Source organism: Gekko japonicus, unplaced genomic scaffold (assembly GCF_001447785.1).
Source record: "Gekko japonicus isolate JY-2015 unplaced genomic scaffold, Gekko_japonicus_V1.1 scaffold609, whole genome shotgun sequence".
Lineage (NCBI taxonomy): Eukaryota > Metazoa > Chordata > Lepidosauria > Squamata > Gekkonidae > Gekko > Gekko japonicus.
The window spans coordinates 768,579-785,164 of NW_015163106.1; the positions used below are offsets into that span (position 1 = coordinate 768,579).

Consider the following 16,586-nt stretch of genomic DNA (forward strand, 5'->3'; position numbering starts at 1 on the left):
GTCTGAGATCCCTGAGAAAATAAAAAAGTAAGCATTGGTTTTGATTGTTTTTCCCCCTGCAAAGAATCAAGTGAAGGGGGGCGGGGAAGAGGCGCTTATCTTGATGTCAATGGCAAAATATCTTTAAGCCTGTACTCAGCAAAACCTCATTCTTGAGTCTCAGTAAAATCAAAACATGTGTTTGTGTGAGAAAGAAAGAGAGAAAAGCAGACTTATGAGTCATCTTTAGGAGCTGAGAACTCAGATTTATTATGGGGATACCACTTCCCAATTTAGAAGACCAAGGAGGAGGAAAATGGGATTTAGGGCCCTCTTAGTAAGTTTGATTTTCTTCACTGCATTGTTTTATACAGCCTGTGAGCTGGTGACAAGCGCGATCCAGTGCAATCATGGGAGCTCAATGCTTGGCATGGAGCATCAGATGCACAGTGACTTTTCACTTCTCTTCCATGAGTTGGAGACTATTGAATAATCAAAAGTAAAATTCCCCATTATGTATATAGAACATTGGCCAGCATGGAAAAGAATCTGGTATATCTGCACACAAAGAGCTCCATGTCCATATCAGAACTATTGCTGTTTGGCAGAACAGCACTTCCATAGATGCAAAGGGGAATGGTAAATGCAGTTTGTCTTCTGCAATAGGAATGCACAGGGCATGCAAGGTCGTTTTGGTTGGCCTTTGGAGGTAACCATATGTTTGGGCTGCTTTTATTAGTGGTATGGTGATAGCTACATATTTTAATAGTTTAATATTTTAATGTTGATATTTTATATTATTATTTGTTTTTATGCTGCTTTTACCTTATTGGTTTTAATGTTCTAAGTCTCTGTGAGACCCTTTGGGTATGTGGCAACTAAAAATCTAATAAATAAGTTAGTTTATGTTATAGGAGTGATTGTGTGGACTGTATGCATTACTGTTCAGTCAGTTCCTTTGGAGCTAGTGGGATATGGCAATTTTACCATCAGCTAGTTTGCACAGTGAAATTTCAAGTTGATGAGCTACATTTCAATGGCATGCTGTGATGGACTGCTCTTTTTAAGAGGTGTAGAAGTGCTGTACAAACAGCTAAAGGACTGTGAAGGGTTAATTCTTCACAAAGTCGGAGAGTCTTGAGTGACGTGCTGCTCTAAGCAATCTGGTTGGCATCAGCTGAACAGAAAAAGTCTCGAGAGAGAGAGCTGAATGCTGAGAAGATTCAGTCAGATTCCTACCTTAACTGTGAAGAGATGTGTACTGAGACTGTCTATGAATAGCTCTGACAGAAAAAGGGTTTAGTGCTGACAGAGTCACATTTCAACCTTGACTGAACACAGTCTGAATTCAGCATTAGCTAAGGGCGGTTTGAACACAGACAGAACTGGGGGAGAGTTTGCAAGGACGTTTGGGTAGTAGAGAAGACTCCCATTCAGGACAAAGGAAAGGGGGTAGATCTTCAAGAGAGAGAAGATTCCCTGCCCAGTCAAATAGGGAGAGTTGTCTCTGAGGAGTACAGAATTCCTTGGTCTTGTGTAACTAGAAACTGCCTGAAGAGACCTTAATAAGTCAGTTAAAAACTCACGAAGAGTACTGGTGTTCCAAGAGAAGGAGTTTGGGTACTGGGAAGAGGGTACCAGCCTTCTGGGCACCAAACGAGTTAGTGATTACTCAAATAAAGTGTATTAGAGTGTTCTGGAAAACACTGGAGCAAAAGGCTCTCAATATAAAGATCTAAGTAACTGTAGTACCAATGTTTTTTACAGGACAGATTTTTGAAAGAAGAACCAAACATAAGTCAGTAATTCTTAACTCCCTACTGCTAATAGCTTGCTCTTGGTTGATACCCAACACTGTTGGAAAAGGAAACAAATCTGCATGGATAGTAAGTCACATTTTCCTTAAAAAGAGGCAGAAAATGAGTATTGAATGTATGGTGCGGCATGTCATTTCTTTAGGATTTTGGTCTGTATTTTCCCCATAAGTGAAAAATATATAAAAGACGTGCTGCTTCTTTGTATCTTTTTGGCTTCCAAAAATGCAGATCTACCGTCCACCTGTCTTCATGGAGGTTTGTGTGGTCAGGTGACATACACTGAGTACTTGGTATACTCTTTCAGGCAATGCTTACATATGTTTTCCTCTTGCAGTTTGTTGCTCATCCCAACTGTCAGCAGCAGTTGCTTACCATGTGGTATGAAAACCTCTCAGGCTTACGTCAGCAGTCGATTGCTGTGAAATTCTTGGCTGTCTTTGGAGTCTCCATAGGCCTTCCATTCCTCGCCATAGCATATTGGATAGCTCCCTGCAGCAAGGTACAGATTGGTTAAGGTGCATGTTTGTTTATCATTATTTATATCCCATTGGCATGCTATGAAGTCAGAACTGAGAAAGCCAGTAAATATTGTTTTATTATATTGTGCAAGAGTTAGAAGAAAATCTTGAGGGTTCCTCAAGTTAAATACCAGGCAACTGGGTGTGGGAGGAAAACATCTTGTTTTGAAAGTGCTAAAACAAAGAGGGAAAGAAAAATATTTAGAGACAAGGGCAAAAGTATAAAATAAACAGAGGAAGGATTACTATCAATGTCAGGTAAAACAAATGCCCAAGGAGATCTATAGTTATGGAAGAGGAAACTTTGGAGAGAGAAATGGGTGCCATCTAGAAAGAGAGGAGGACCTTTGCACAGTGATAGAACATATGCTTTGCATGCAATTAAAATTTAATGCTTGGCATCTCTAGTTAAAAGATTTCAGGCAGCAGGGTAGGAAAGAGTTCAAATTGGTACTGTCAAGGTTCTTTGCTAGACAAACTCACCTTGTGGCGGTTTCATAAGTTCCTGGAAGCCGAGCTGAAAAGAATGCTTAATATCTTTCTCATCATTTTGAAGAAAGTGCTTAAACTTGTAGAACAGATAAGACAAGATGTGGAACATATGGCCTCTATCATGAAAATGCTCCTAAAGAGTTACTTGTGAGAATAATAAAAAAAAGATGTTACTATCCAAAAGTCCCTTCCACTGAGTCTTCTTCTAACAATAATAACAACAATCAGAGGAAACTTTTCTCCATCTGACAGAATGAGCTCTCACTCACTAAGACTTATGCTGGAATCAACTTGGTTAGTGTTAAGGTGCCACCTGATTTCTGCTTTATTTTGTTATAATGACTTAACACAGACATCCTTTGGAACTTAACCTTCATCAGAAAATGCTATTCTCCTTTGTTTTTTTCCTTGAAGAAAAACTTAGCAAAAGGGCTATTTCACATTTTGGGCTATTTCACATTCCTCAAGCTTTTCTACAAAACTTACCTTATGAATTTCGGGCTCAGTTCAGACATAGTGTATACCCATTATTTGCTTTGATTTACTTTAATTTGTGAACCCAGAGTTCTGCTCTCAGACAATCTCTCAGAGCCAGAGTTCTGCTCTCAGACAATCTCTCAGATCCTAGCATGTCTTGACAAAGCAGGTTTCATTGCCTCCACTCTGGCCAGGTGTCTCTGTGGCCATGGAGTGTGTGAGGGCAATGCCAGGGAACAAACCAGGATCGAGCCAAAAATGTTTGCTTTCATTTGATATGTGAAACCCTAGTTAAAACAAAATGTGGTTAATAAATCAACTTCTCATGGTGATTTCAGATCCTGGTTTGTTGGACTGTAGTAACTAATCATAGTTAATGGAGAGGCCCACCATTCAAACAGTCATGCCAACAACAGTGAGTTTGATGAAATCATGGGTTTGTGCTGTGTCTGAACTGCAACTAGACAGAAATGATCACATGTCAGTTTCAAAGGAAATAGGAATATAGGTAATGAGATGCAGAATGGGAGTTGGCTTGAGACTTGGGCATTGGGTACAAGGTTGGGGGGTGGGATCTCCACACCAGCTCAACTGTATAGTTAGATGTTTCCTGTCAACTACACATTTCCACTTAGGCCTCATTGGCACCATTCTTCATATCTGGTATAGTACATTTTAGGTGTCAGCTGCCTCAGGAAGTTACCAATGATGGTGACGCTGTAAGACTTAACTTTTTTGTTCCCCCATTGTCCCTCTAGTGTTACCTCTATCATCTTTACTGTTTGCCAACATCTTAAACGTACTAAACACATTATTAATTATTATTTATACCCCATTTTCTCGCATCTCCATTTTATCCTTACAACAACCCTATGAGGTAGGTTAGGCTGAGAGTGTGTGACTGGCCCAAGGTCACCCAGCAAGTTTCCCATGGCACAAGTGGGGATTCAGACCTGGGTCCCCCAGATCCTAGGCTGACACTTTGACCACTACACCACGCACACTATGGCTGAGTTCAGGCTGGCAGTTTGGCCCGTTATAGGCACGTTTCAGAAACGTTTCACAAAAGGATTAAAGGGGCCGTTCACACAGGCACATCTGTCAGGCATTCCCCAGCCATACTCAACCCGTCTTGTAATGCTTCCCTCCCGAGTTTAAAAAATACCAGGTGAAAGTGGTAGCAAACCTGGGAGAGCACGTTGATCCCGCTTCCCGGACATGTGCACGCTAAAAGCCGCGCTAACAAGCTGCATTGATAATTGCTGATGCGCATATGCGCATAGGTACATGTTTCTGGAGTGAGAAAAAGCTGCTTACAGCTGCGCCTCTGGGCCAACAGTGTGAACGCTCCCTTGTGGCTCCTCCCGGTATGCTCCTGCATCAGTCGGTGCAGTGTGACCGGGAATACCTGGAACAAGTTGTACCGGGTCTTTTTTGCCACGACTCCCTCGCGCCTCAGACTACCAGTCTGACCTAAGCCTATATATATGCAGCTTCCTGAAACTAAGGAAGTGATAACAATATGATCAAGTCTTATGAACCCACACGCACACACACAGAGCAGAGGCAGAGTTTCAACTGAGCAGAAATATTAAACAACAGGTCCAACTCTTCAAGTTTGTTTTTTTGAGATGATTCAGAGCTTCTGAAGACCTGCATTATTTATCCGGCCATAAATGATATTTTTATGAAGATATGAAAGATATCACTCCAAGGAAAATTTCTGCAGCTTTCATCAGTGACAGAGAGCATAAAATATTGATGCAACACAGATTGAATATGGAATGTCTGACATCAGGGGAGAAGGGAAATGATATTAACAAACGTTCATTTGCTTTGACACTGGGTCAAGTTCATTTCAGTAACAATGGCTGTGCTACTTTAGTTGCACAAATCCTGGATCTCAATTTGTTTAATGCCCCCCCTCTCTCAGCCTAACCTATCTCATAGGGTTGTTGTAAGGATAAAATGGAGAAGCGAGAAAATGGGGCATAAAGTAGCTCACCAAATGCAGGATGTGTTGCTCCTGCAAACAAATGCTTAAGTAAGTATCGGAAGGAGGCATTTGTATTAACGTTGAGAAATGACGTGATGACAGCATTGCAAGCTGTTGTGGTTGTGTTACAGGCAAATCTGCTGGAACGGATTTAGAACCATGACAGCATGCATTGGGCTATAGAAGCCTCTAAGAACTGGGAGACAAAATGTAATTCATTAGACCTTCAGACAGAGTTTCACTTTCTCAGAAATAGTTTCAGAGGATGTTGCTAGTAATATTGTGACATTGAGGTGAGATTTCTTTTCCTGAGTATTAATGTGCTAAATGTGAGCATAGACCAACAAAAGTTCAGCATTTTTAATCCCATTGATTTTAGTGAAGGAGATTGTTGGAAGATCCCAGTTGAAATCAGTGGAATTTAAAGACCCTTAAATTTGGCTGGATTGTGCCTAGTGTTTTTTTAAAATGAAATTCAGATGAGCTAATGCCATCTTCCTTCATAGCTTTCTTTATTTGGAATCATAGTACCAGGAGAGATCAATGTCCAAACCTACTGAGGAAGGTCAAATAATGAGTACAATTTGGATTTCTGCCCCAAGAAACTCAGCCCAGCACCCATGGAGGCTACAATTGATTTTAAAAAAACCTTCATTCTGAATTGACAACACAGCTCTGCATGGCACAAAACAATTAGCAGCCAGAAGTGAAACTGCAAGAGCAGAAGACCATATTCATGCTGAAAAAATGGGGTTAGCTTTTCACTCCCTCTGCCCTAAATAAACTTTAAGAACTTCAGTCAGTTGTACCAGCCACCATTAGAACTGTATGTTGAAATTAGCTATCCCCTAGACCTCTGGTTTGTTACAGATACCATAAACCTCAGAATAACCATCCGCAACCCCTGTGGCAAGTCTCCAGATTGTAAAGGCATAGCTGGGTTACCCCATATATATACTTTTATTTACTTCGTTTATGTCCCACCTTTCTCCCGGTGAGGGTTCAAAGTGGCTCAGGTTGTTCTCCTCCCCTCCATTTTATCCTCACAACAGTTCTGTGAGGTAGGTTAGGTTGAGAGAGTGTGACTGGCTCCAGATCGCCCACCAAGCTTCCATGGCACAAGTGGGGATTCAGAGCTGAGTCTCTCAGATCCCAGTCCCACACTCTGATTGCTACACCACACTGGCTTTCCATTTTAAATAAGACCAACAATTCATTCAACCTCAGAGCTCCATGAAAAGCTGCCAGTTGGCTCCTTTCCTCGACCGCAACGACCTAGCTACAGTGATCCATGCGACAGTCACCTCGAGGCTAGACTACTGTAACGCTCTCTACATGGGGCTGCCTCTGTCGCAAATCTGGAAGCTGCAGCTGGTGCAGAATGCTGCAGCTAGGTTGTTGGTCGGCGCTCCTAGGTGGGAGCACACCCGACCTATGCTGAAAGCGCTGCAGTTGCTCCCCATAGAATACCGGATTCGCTTCAAAGTGCTGGTGCTTACCTTTAAAGCCCTACATGGCCTGGGTCCGACATACCTGAGGGACAGCATTTCCCCACATATTCCCCAAAGAGCACTTTGGTCGGGGTCACAACACCGGCTGGTGACCCCGGGCCCTAAGGAGGCCAAGCGTGTTGCAACAAGTGCCAGGTCATTTTCAGTGGTGGCTCCTATCTGGTGGAATGAGCTCCCGGAGGAGATCAGGGCCCTGCGGGACATTTTGCAGTTCCGCAGGGCCTGTAAGACGGAGCTCTTCCGCCAGGCGTATGAATAGGAGCCGCCACTGCCACTGCCACTACCATCACCGTTCTCCAGAGTGTTACCGCCGGAAGACCGTGTGACATCTAAGCGGGGCCCGAGTCTTCCCCTCTGCTATGCAAAACGTGGAGTTTTTTCTTTCCTCTCTCTCTTGCACCCGGATGGAAGTGAATTCTTAAATTGTTTTTATGCATTTTATATATTATAACTTATATGCACTTAATGTTCGTGTAAGCCACCCTGAGCCCACTTGCGGGAAGGGCGGGGTATAAATGTAATGAAAATAAATAAATAAAATAAAGGCAATGCCCCCCAAATTAGCCTCACATATTGAATAGCGATGGTCTCCAAAATTCTGAAGTAGCATTCGGATTATAACTGGTGTCCAGTGTTCCCTCTAAACTGAGTTAGTGTGAGCCAGCTCACAGTTTTTTAGCCTCCGGCTCACATATTTTTGCCTCCGCTCAGGAAGGAGGGCTCCAGAGCAAACTAATTTACGCAGTGGCCAAAGTGCTCGCTCACAACTTTAATGCCAGTAGCTCACCAAGTAGTATTTTTGCTCACAAGACTCCACAGCTTAGAGGGAGCATTGCTGGTGTCTTGTCTTACAAAGATTTCCCCATCCCTATCCTCTGACATACTTCTGACCCTGAACTCACCCATGTTATCTGCAGAACCCTCCACGTTAGTGTGAAATCCCATGTTTGCCTGCCTCAGACACACTAAAAATTGTAGCAGGTGACCCATTATCAATGGGTGGGTGAACCACTGTGCCTTAGTGGCTTGTTGCTGGCCATGAATTAAATTTGCTCTCAGCCACAAGGGGCACAGTGGGAAAGGCAGGAGAAGAGGGGCAAAGACTTCCATTGCTCACCATATCCTACACAGTAGGTGGAGCAGGGACAGAGATGATCAAGATAAAAATGTCCAAGCATTGGTATTTTGACCTTTATGTTGAGACGCCTATTCCAAAAAGTGCTTTTATTTATTTATTAGATTTTTACCACGCCCTCCCGGCTAATGTTCCCTCTAAGCTGTGGAGTCTTGTGAGCAAAAATTCTACTTTGTGAGCTACTGGTGTTAAAGTTCTGAGCGAACGATTTGGCTACTGCATAAATTAGTTTGCTCTGGAGCCCCATCCTCCCTGAGCTGAAACAAAAATGTGCGAGCCGGAGGCTATGAGCTAGCTCACACTAACTTAGCTTAGAGGGAACACTGCTCCCAGCTGAGGCCGGCTGAGGGCGGCTTACATAATAAACAGAGTAAAATTCCAACAGTATAATATAAAAGTATAACATCTGTTAATACGATAACAATTCTTAAAAACCATAAATATAATAATATAGTAAAGTGCTAGTACTTAGTTTCTAAGTACTCATCCTGACATTTTAGCAACTTACTACACCAAAACTGTGGAAGCTGAAATTAGGATTTTTTTTTTAAAGCATGCATGTGTTTTTAAAAATGTAAAGATACCCTCTGACTTCAAAGAATCCCAGGTATATATGATTAAAGTGAGTACTGAAGCACTATGAAAAATTGGGATAAAGATTACAGGTTTTGCTCTTCCATTTCGAGAAAATCATTTCAGGCTTTTGAAGTCACTTCATTTTTTCCATATCTGGCCAACTTACAAATTTATTTATAATCTTAAAAATGTAATATATTCTTTAGGGAACATTTCTGTTATTGATAGAGATTCTTGGCACATCTGAAACTTTAAAATGCTGCTTCATAAAGCATAGCTTTTAGGATGCAGAAAAGGAAGTAGTGGCTTAGTGCCAAACTAAATGAGACAGCCATAGGTCAACGCATTTAAACCTGGATCTGTCCCAATCACATAGAAAGAGAGGAGTGGACATTCAATTTTAACAACAATGGCCCCGGTCACACGGGCCAGATATCACGGGGGAGTGGCATGGCTAATTGCCTTGGCACAGTTTGATCCATGATTACGCGATCAGACGTGCCGGTGGCATACCACCGGTCCTTCCCTCGGCGCCGGTAGGTAAACGAAGGACCGGGGGGAATGCCGCGCACCGGTGCGATCACACCACGGGCGTCTGGAGGCAGCCCGTGGCAAACGTTTACTAGTACCTTGGAGGTACTAGTTTTTTAACGTGCATTGTCGGCAGTAAGCCACGGGTGCGCTCCACTTCCCAGATGTTGGGGTGTGATCGTGTCCAGATAATCCGCCCACCTTCCGTGCCTCTCCCGCGGCAACTTTGCCGTGTGACCGGGGCCAATAAGCGTATATGGGAAAGAAACCTCCTCCCTGCATGTCACTTCTCTCCTTACAGCCACCTTTCCCAAGCAGCTTTCCCAAGCTGTTTTCAAGTATTGGAATTTGGATGAGAAGAAAAGTGCCTGAAGGGAAAAGACTGCATAGAAACAAGCCACAGACAGGGGACAGATTTAGCAAACTGTCACCAGTTGCCCCAAGAAAATGTGAAATACACTTTAAATCATAACCCTATATTCATGTACCTTGACCTAGATAGCTCATCCTAGCCCAGTCTCGTCAGATCATGGAAGCTTAGCCAGTATTTGGATGGGAGACCACCAAGGAATAGGGTCATGACACAGAGGCAGGCAATGGCAACCCACCTCTGAACATATCTTGTTTTGAAAACAACACCAGGGGTTGCCATAAATCCGATGTGATCTGAGGGCAAATATATGTAATTACACACACACACACACACGCACGTATTCATTGTATGTGACTGTGGCTTTAAACACACTGTAGCTGACATGTTTCTTCTTTAGGATCATTCTTCTGATGTGAATTGGCTTTTACAGACCTCCTCATGCTTGTTATATTAATAAGGCATGTATTTCATTGTCCAATGGCATATTGGATCAGATCTATAGCCATTATTGTTATAATGCCATCAGTGTTCACATCCAATGTCTAGATATATCTCTTTTTAAGTAAAACTTGTGCACATCTTGTTATTCAGCATTTCTATTGAACCGTTGATATATACTTGAGATGTAATTGCTTTTAGGCAAACCTTGCTAGGGATCTGAAAAGTATGCATACGGGAAGTGATTTCAGCTAAGCATACCTTTTATTAGTCAGGAACAAAGACACCTTAACCGGCTCGCAGGCCGGCTTATATTCCCTCAGAGAAACCCACCACCAAACACCCCCCCACTCCCGATAGGCTATTTACAGTGACCAAGAGACCTATTGGCCTCTTGGCCTGAGACCTAGCCCTTTCATTGGGCCTGGCTAGGATCCTACTGGCCCATTGTCTTTTGGCATGAAGCTTGAGGTGTTTGTGCCTGGGCAAGTCCAGGCATGCCCGGCCCTGCCGGGGCCTGATACACTACAGGATCATTCTTACCATTCAGGACACAAGTAGAAATACCATTAGTGGGCTAACAGTAGAGGACCTTACAATCCTATACAGAGTTACCATTCCTGGCCTAAGACCTACATATCTAAAGGGCCATATCTCCCTGTGTCCCTGTGTGCCAGCTACAGTCTTCACTTGTTTTCACCTGTGTGTTCCCCTCTTAAAGGAAGCCCATCTGGCATTAGCTAGTCTCTGTGCTTTCTCTACGGATGCTCCCACCAACCTTGGAAACATTTAGGAGGCACCATAAGGGTATTTTATTCACTTTTTTACTAGAGTGTAGGTTGTAAGGAGCCATGGTGGCTCAGAGGTTTAGATGCTGAGCTGCAGACTGGAAGGTCTGTAGTTCGGCAGTTCAAGACCCGAGTGTGCCACATGACAGAGTGAGCTCCCATCTCTGGCCCCAGCTCCTTCCAACCTAGCAGTTTGAAAGCAATAAACTGCAAGTAGATAAATAGGTACTGCTTCAGTGGGAAGGTAACAACATTCCATACACCTTGGCATTTAGTCATGCCAGTCACATGACCACGGAAACATCTTCAGACAGCGCTGGCTCTTCGGCTTGGAAACAGAAATGAGCACTGCAACCCTAGAGTTGGATTCGACTGGCTTTCGAACAAGGGAAACCTTTCCCTTTAGTGGGAAGGTAACAGCATTCTGTGTGCCTTGGCATTTAGTCATGCCGGCCACATGACCACGGAAACATCTTCAGACAGCGCTGGCTCTTCGGCTTGGAAACAGAAATGAGCACTGCAACCCTAGAGTTGGATTCGACTGGCTTTCGAACAAGGGAAACCTTTCCCTTTAGTGGGAAGGTAACAGCATTCCGTGTGCCTTGGCATTTAGTCATGCCGGCCACATGACCACGGAAACATCTTCAGACAGCGCTGGCTCTTCGGCTTGGAAACAGAAATGAGCACTGCAACCCTAGAGTTGGATTCGACTGGCTTTCGAACAAGGGAAACCTTTCCCTTTAGTGGGAAGGTAACAGCATTCCGTGTGCCTTGGCATTTAGTCATGCCGGCCACATGACCACGGAAACATCTTCAGACAGTGCTGGCTCTTCATCTTGGAAACGGAGATGAGCACAGCTTCCTAGAGTCGAATTTGACTGGCTTTCGAGCAAGGGAAACCGTTACCTTTTACGTTGTAAGCATTTTATTGGGGGAGGGGCCAGTTAGATATTGTTATTTTAATTTTATTTATGTATTGTAAGTCACATTGAGCCATGTGGAAAGAAGGGATGTAAAATTTTAAAAATAATAATATCTTGTACTCTAAACCTATTGAGATAAATAGACTGGAGTTATTCTGCGTAGGACTGCATTGTTACATGAAATGATGTTGGGAAAGAAGGGATGTAAAATTTTTAAAATAATAATATCCTGTACTCTAAACCTATTGGGATAAATAGACTGGAGTTATTCTGCATAGGACTGCATTGTTACATGAAATGATGTTTAGTGTTTTAATTGCATATCTAATTCATAAACAAGAAAAATAGCTTGATTATTATCACACAAAGAAGACTCAGAACTTTTGAAAGCGATGAAAGTGTTACAGCTTGTGTATGTTTGGTTTTTCAGCTGGGACAAACACTCCGGAGCCCCTTCATGAAGTTTGTGGCACATGCAGTTTCTTTCACAATTTTTCTTGGACTGTTAGTAGTGAATGCCTCAGACCGATTTGAAGGTGTAAAGCTTCTTCCCAATGAAACTGCCATGGATCATCCCAAACAAATATTTAGAGTAAAAACAACACAGTTCTCATGGACAGAAATGCTAATAATGAAATGGGTCCTAGGTAAGTGGAACAGCAAAATCTGTAACTTCTACAAAAAAAATGAGAACAAAGAGAATTTCAGAGAATGGACTAATGGGGGGAGTTTACAAACATATAGGAAGTGGTTAAAAGCTGGGCCCCATGCTAAGTTTGTTACAGGAAATCTGCTGAGAATATTTTCTATGGTGAATGTTTCTCACAATGACCACAACATCTAGAAATACTCACCATGAAGATCAGAGCCATCTTCTTCTGTGCATCCTTGAGTCATAGTCCTCGTGACCTTTTGAAAGGATGTAAAAACTCTTAATGTAATGAACCTGTTCCATATGGTGAGTATTCCAACATATTACAAGGGGGACATATCTGAACATATTATACCACTATTCACTATCCTGTTTCCAATGTCAGCTCTCCTCTGGCTGAGACTGTGTAGAAAGGGAAAGGAAGAAAAATGGTGACAACCATGACAGGAATGGAATGAAGTAACAGTTATGCAATTACTGGGATGGAGATAAATTGACATGTGCCTTATGGCTTATTGCTTAAGTGCTTTCAGTTCTTGTTGGACCCTGCTCTGTTACATGAGAAGCAGGTGGGTGTGGTGGTGAACATCTAATTCCGTCTAGCATGTAAATTAGTCCCCTTTTTAAACAGCTGATCTAGCCATGATGATCCATGCCACAGTAACATCAAGACTAGACTACTGTAACTTACTATACATGGGACTGCCCTGGAAAACAGCTTGGAAATTTCATTTAGTGTAACATGTGACAGCTGTTTTATTATCTAGATTAAACCATTTTATGCCAGTTTTAAAATATTTACACCAGTTGCACATTTGTTTCCAGTTCAAGGTGTTGGTTCTTAACTACAAAGCCCTTCATGACAGTCATGAAAGCTTCCACTTGGTTAAATTTCGTGGCAAAATAGTTGTTACATGTGCCATGAGTTGGGAAACCCCAACCTGACTCATCCTTTTCAGAGACAGACATGATGTCAAGGAACTAATGTTCCCAAGCATTCTTGGCCCCAATTTGGCTCAGGAGCATGGCTTTGGGGAGGAGGGGCTTCTGCCTTCTACCCTGCATCATTTCCCCAAGCCAAAATGTCCATGGGCAGCCACATTTGCCATGATTTGAGACTCCATGTGCTGCAATCAGTACACATGGTTACCCACAATGGGGCAAATAGGGCCTCTGTGGCTGTTTCTGCTAAGGAAAATGACATGGGAGGAGGCTAAAGTCCTTGTTCCTCCGCACCAGGCTCTCAAGCCAAATTGGGCCCCAGAGCAGTTGGAAACATTAGTTCTCCAAATTTATGACTGTCCATAAAACAGGTTGTGATTCCATGACCTGCTTTGTGGCAAAGGTAACCTCTAGTCTGGCCCTTAGGTGATCTTGCAAGGCTGAATTGTTCAGAACACTTCTTAACTAACTGATGGATTTAACTGAGAGGGCACTGCACGTGTGTGAAACTTGATGCAGTTGTTTAAGTATTTATTAATATTGAATGGTTTTTAAATTTGTCTTCGTAAACTACCATGAATCAGATAGGTGGAGAATGGCAGAATAAAAAAACGCTTTAATTAACTGTCACAAACATCTGAGCCTGTGACAGACAGAGGGTGGGAAAAACAGCCCTGGTTCTGCTGACTTCTAGCAGTATCCACACAGACAATGAAATCATCATGAGAATCTGCTGGCATGCACCCAACCCATCCCAGTGTTGGCTTTTGGCACACCACTGAGCATCACTTACTAAGCACTTGTAGCAGTGAGCCAAAAAGGGGGGGGGTTTACTGTGCATTTTCAGCCTGAAGGGACAGATCGGGGATGGGTGCGCACTGCTTCCCAGATGTTGCGATGTGATCGCACCCATTTGCTGCGCCCCCGGTCCGCTCCTCTTGCGGGCCAAAACCTCCCATGTGACCAGGGCCTTTGTCTCCATTTTTCAGTTGGAAAGTGCATTGAAAGTGGATTATTTAGTGTGTATGATCACAGCCTTAGAATTAATTCAGTAATCTTCAAAATCAATAGTACTGATTAAATTTAAGAAATCAATCGGTATCTGAAAACACTGGGTATGAAAAAATATTCTCGCTTTAGATTTTTAGTGTGCAAAAATGAATACTACATTGTCTCTGAATTGTCAAGATCTAGATTTCTCCAGAAATCCTAGAAATATTAACTCATATTTCATCCTAGAAATATTTCATCCTAGAAATATTAATAAACAAACTTATGCAGAATCACCCCAATCTAAGATGGTTTCAGTGGGGTTCAACTGGAATACCTCTGGTAATGTTCAGCTATGCGCTGCTGCCAGTCTTTGCATCATTCAGCACTTAACAAGGTGCTGCAACAATTGCCATGAAGTATGAGTCACTTTCTTCCAAACTGCCAAATTCCATCCAAGCCCATCCATCTCTCAGAATTGGAATTCTCTCAAAGTAGGTTAAGAGAAATTTGATTCCTAAAAGGATATTTTTCTTGAGAATTTCACCATTCAAATACCACAACTCATTTTTTGTTCCTGGAGATTCCCCAATTACAGGTAATATTGTAAGTATTCCTGCACATTACTCACAGCCCTTGTCCGCTTGTACAAACTCTGGGGCCACAGATCTACAGCTTATTTAAATTCCATCACAAACCTTGAAATGATGCCTGGAATTTAACTTTCTGTGGGAGTCATTGCCCTCCCTACTAAACAAGTGTTCAACCATGCAATGCAAGAGAAAAAAAGACCTAATTAGTTGTTGCTATAAGAATATACATTTCATTGGAAGAGTTTAAGAACGTTCAATGGAAGCTCTTTCTAAAGTTGGCTATACATAAAAAGTTTGGCATGTTGGATATTTGAACAGATTATGAGTCTCTCTTTCCATGAACCAAATGGGCTGTAACATGATTCGCAGAAATTAGATTGACACTATTTAAAATGAAAAGAAGTCTAATGAGTAAAGTAAAAGCTCACTCTGTGTAGGTAAATGCAACAGACTGAGCAATGTATATTTGCTATCCCTGGCATATACTTATCTCCTCAGATTAGGGTTGGCAGCTTCCAGGCGGTGGCTGGAGATCTCCTGGGGTTATAACTGATCTCCAGACGACAGAGATCAGTTCACCTGAAGGAAATGACCACTTTGGAAGGGGGGACCCTATGGCCTTATAACCCCTTGAAGTCTGTCCCCCTCCCCAAACCTCACCCTCTTCAAGTTCCACCTCCAAAATCTCCAGGTATTTTCCATCCCAGGGCTAGCAACCCTACCTAAGATGATAATAAGTGACAGGCTGTCTAATTATTTAAGATGTAATCATTTATGCTCATTCATTACCTTGGTTTTAGTATTCAGGGATCATCTTTTACTTTCTGAAGACCATGTGCTCATAGCTGCTCTCTTGAGCTAAGATGGACTTCTTTCCTTCTCCTAAATGAGTGCTGCTTCTTCAACTAGCTCCAAAGTTCTATTTTCTGCCTTTCCCCACCTCCTAGAAGACTCTCCTTCTCTTCCTGTCTGCTAGAAGTTTCACTCTCACCTTGGCCTCCTGATGACCTATGACTTAGGGGGTGACTCAGGGTTTACCATTTGGCCAAGATAATCTGTGTTTCTATGGGACTAGATGAGGAATTTCACATTACTCTTTTTAACCCGTTTTGAAGCCGTTTTTTATCCGTCATGGAGTAAACCGGTATAGGGCTGCCATTTCACACATGGCTTTCCCCTTCCAGTAAAGAGCTGGATCTGAAGCAGTTTGCCATTTCAGACTGCACCGCTTTTTCCCCGCCGTTTTTCGCCCGCACAAACGATCTCCGGCTTTTTTTTAACGTTCGCTTTATAGCACTATAGCACTATAACAAAACACTCCAGGCATTCCAATGGCGTTGATATACTGCTATTCCATTATAGCGCTATAAAGCGAACATAAAAAAACCCAGAGATGGCCCGCGCGGGCGAAAAATGGCAGGAAAAAGGGCATTGGAACGGGGAGAGGAAACTGAAGACTACTTGGAAGCAGTTGACAGGTAAAACGCTTCAGCACCATTTACTAAATGGGACAGAAGCGTTTGTGTCTGAAATTGCAAATATATTCCGGACAGACCAGAAACCATTTGGGAACCGTTCCTCTTCCGGATTATATCGTCTGTCTGAAATTCCTCAAAGTCTCAGCCCTTAGGAGGGGATTTTTACTCACTTATCTTCACCCCCAATTTTCTTCCTGTTAACCAGCAAGGAGCCCTTTATAGCCTCTTCAGCACTAATCCTGAGATGGAAGGCATTTCACCACAACTTGTTCCCTTAAGCTGTACATTGACTTTTCTGATGCTGCAACTTTGCAACCTACCCAGATTTCACTGGGGCTAATGGATATTGTATGCTAATTTGGGGGGGGAACGGCAAG

At 42.7% G+C, this 16,586-nt stretch overlaps 1 protein-coding gene across 1 annotated transcript in view; it reads left to right on the top strand.

Moving 5' to 3' along the window:
- The window catches only part of TRPC7 (transient receptor potential cation channel, subfamily C, member 7), a 188,570-nt gene that overhangs the window by 111,070 nt on the left and 60,914 nt on the right, over nucleotides 1-16,586 (top strand). The window contains exons 3-4 of the mRNA XM_015406784.1: nucleotides 2,131-2,295; nucleotides 11,985-12,201. Of these exons, the coding sequence (XP_015262270.1) occupies nucleotides 2,131-2,295; nucleotides 11,985-12,201 (382 nt within the window). The remainder of the gene's footprint in view (nucleotides 1-2,130; nucleotides 2,296-11,984; nucleotides 12,202-16,586) is intronic.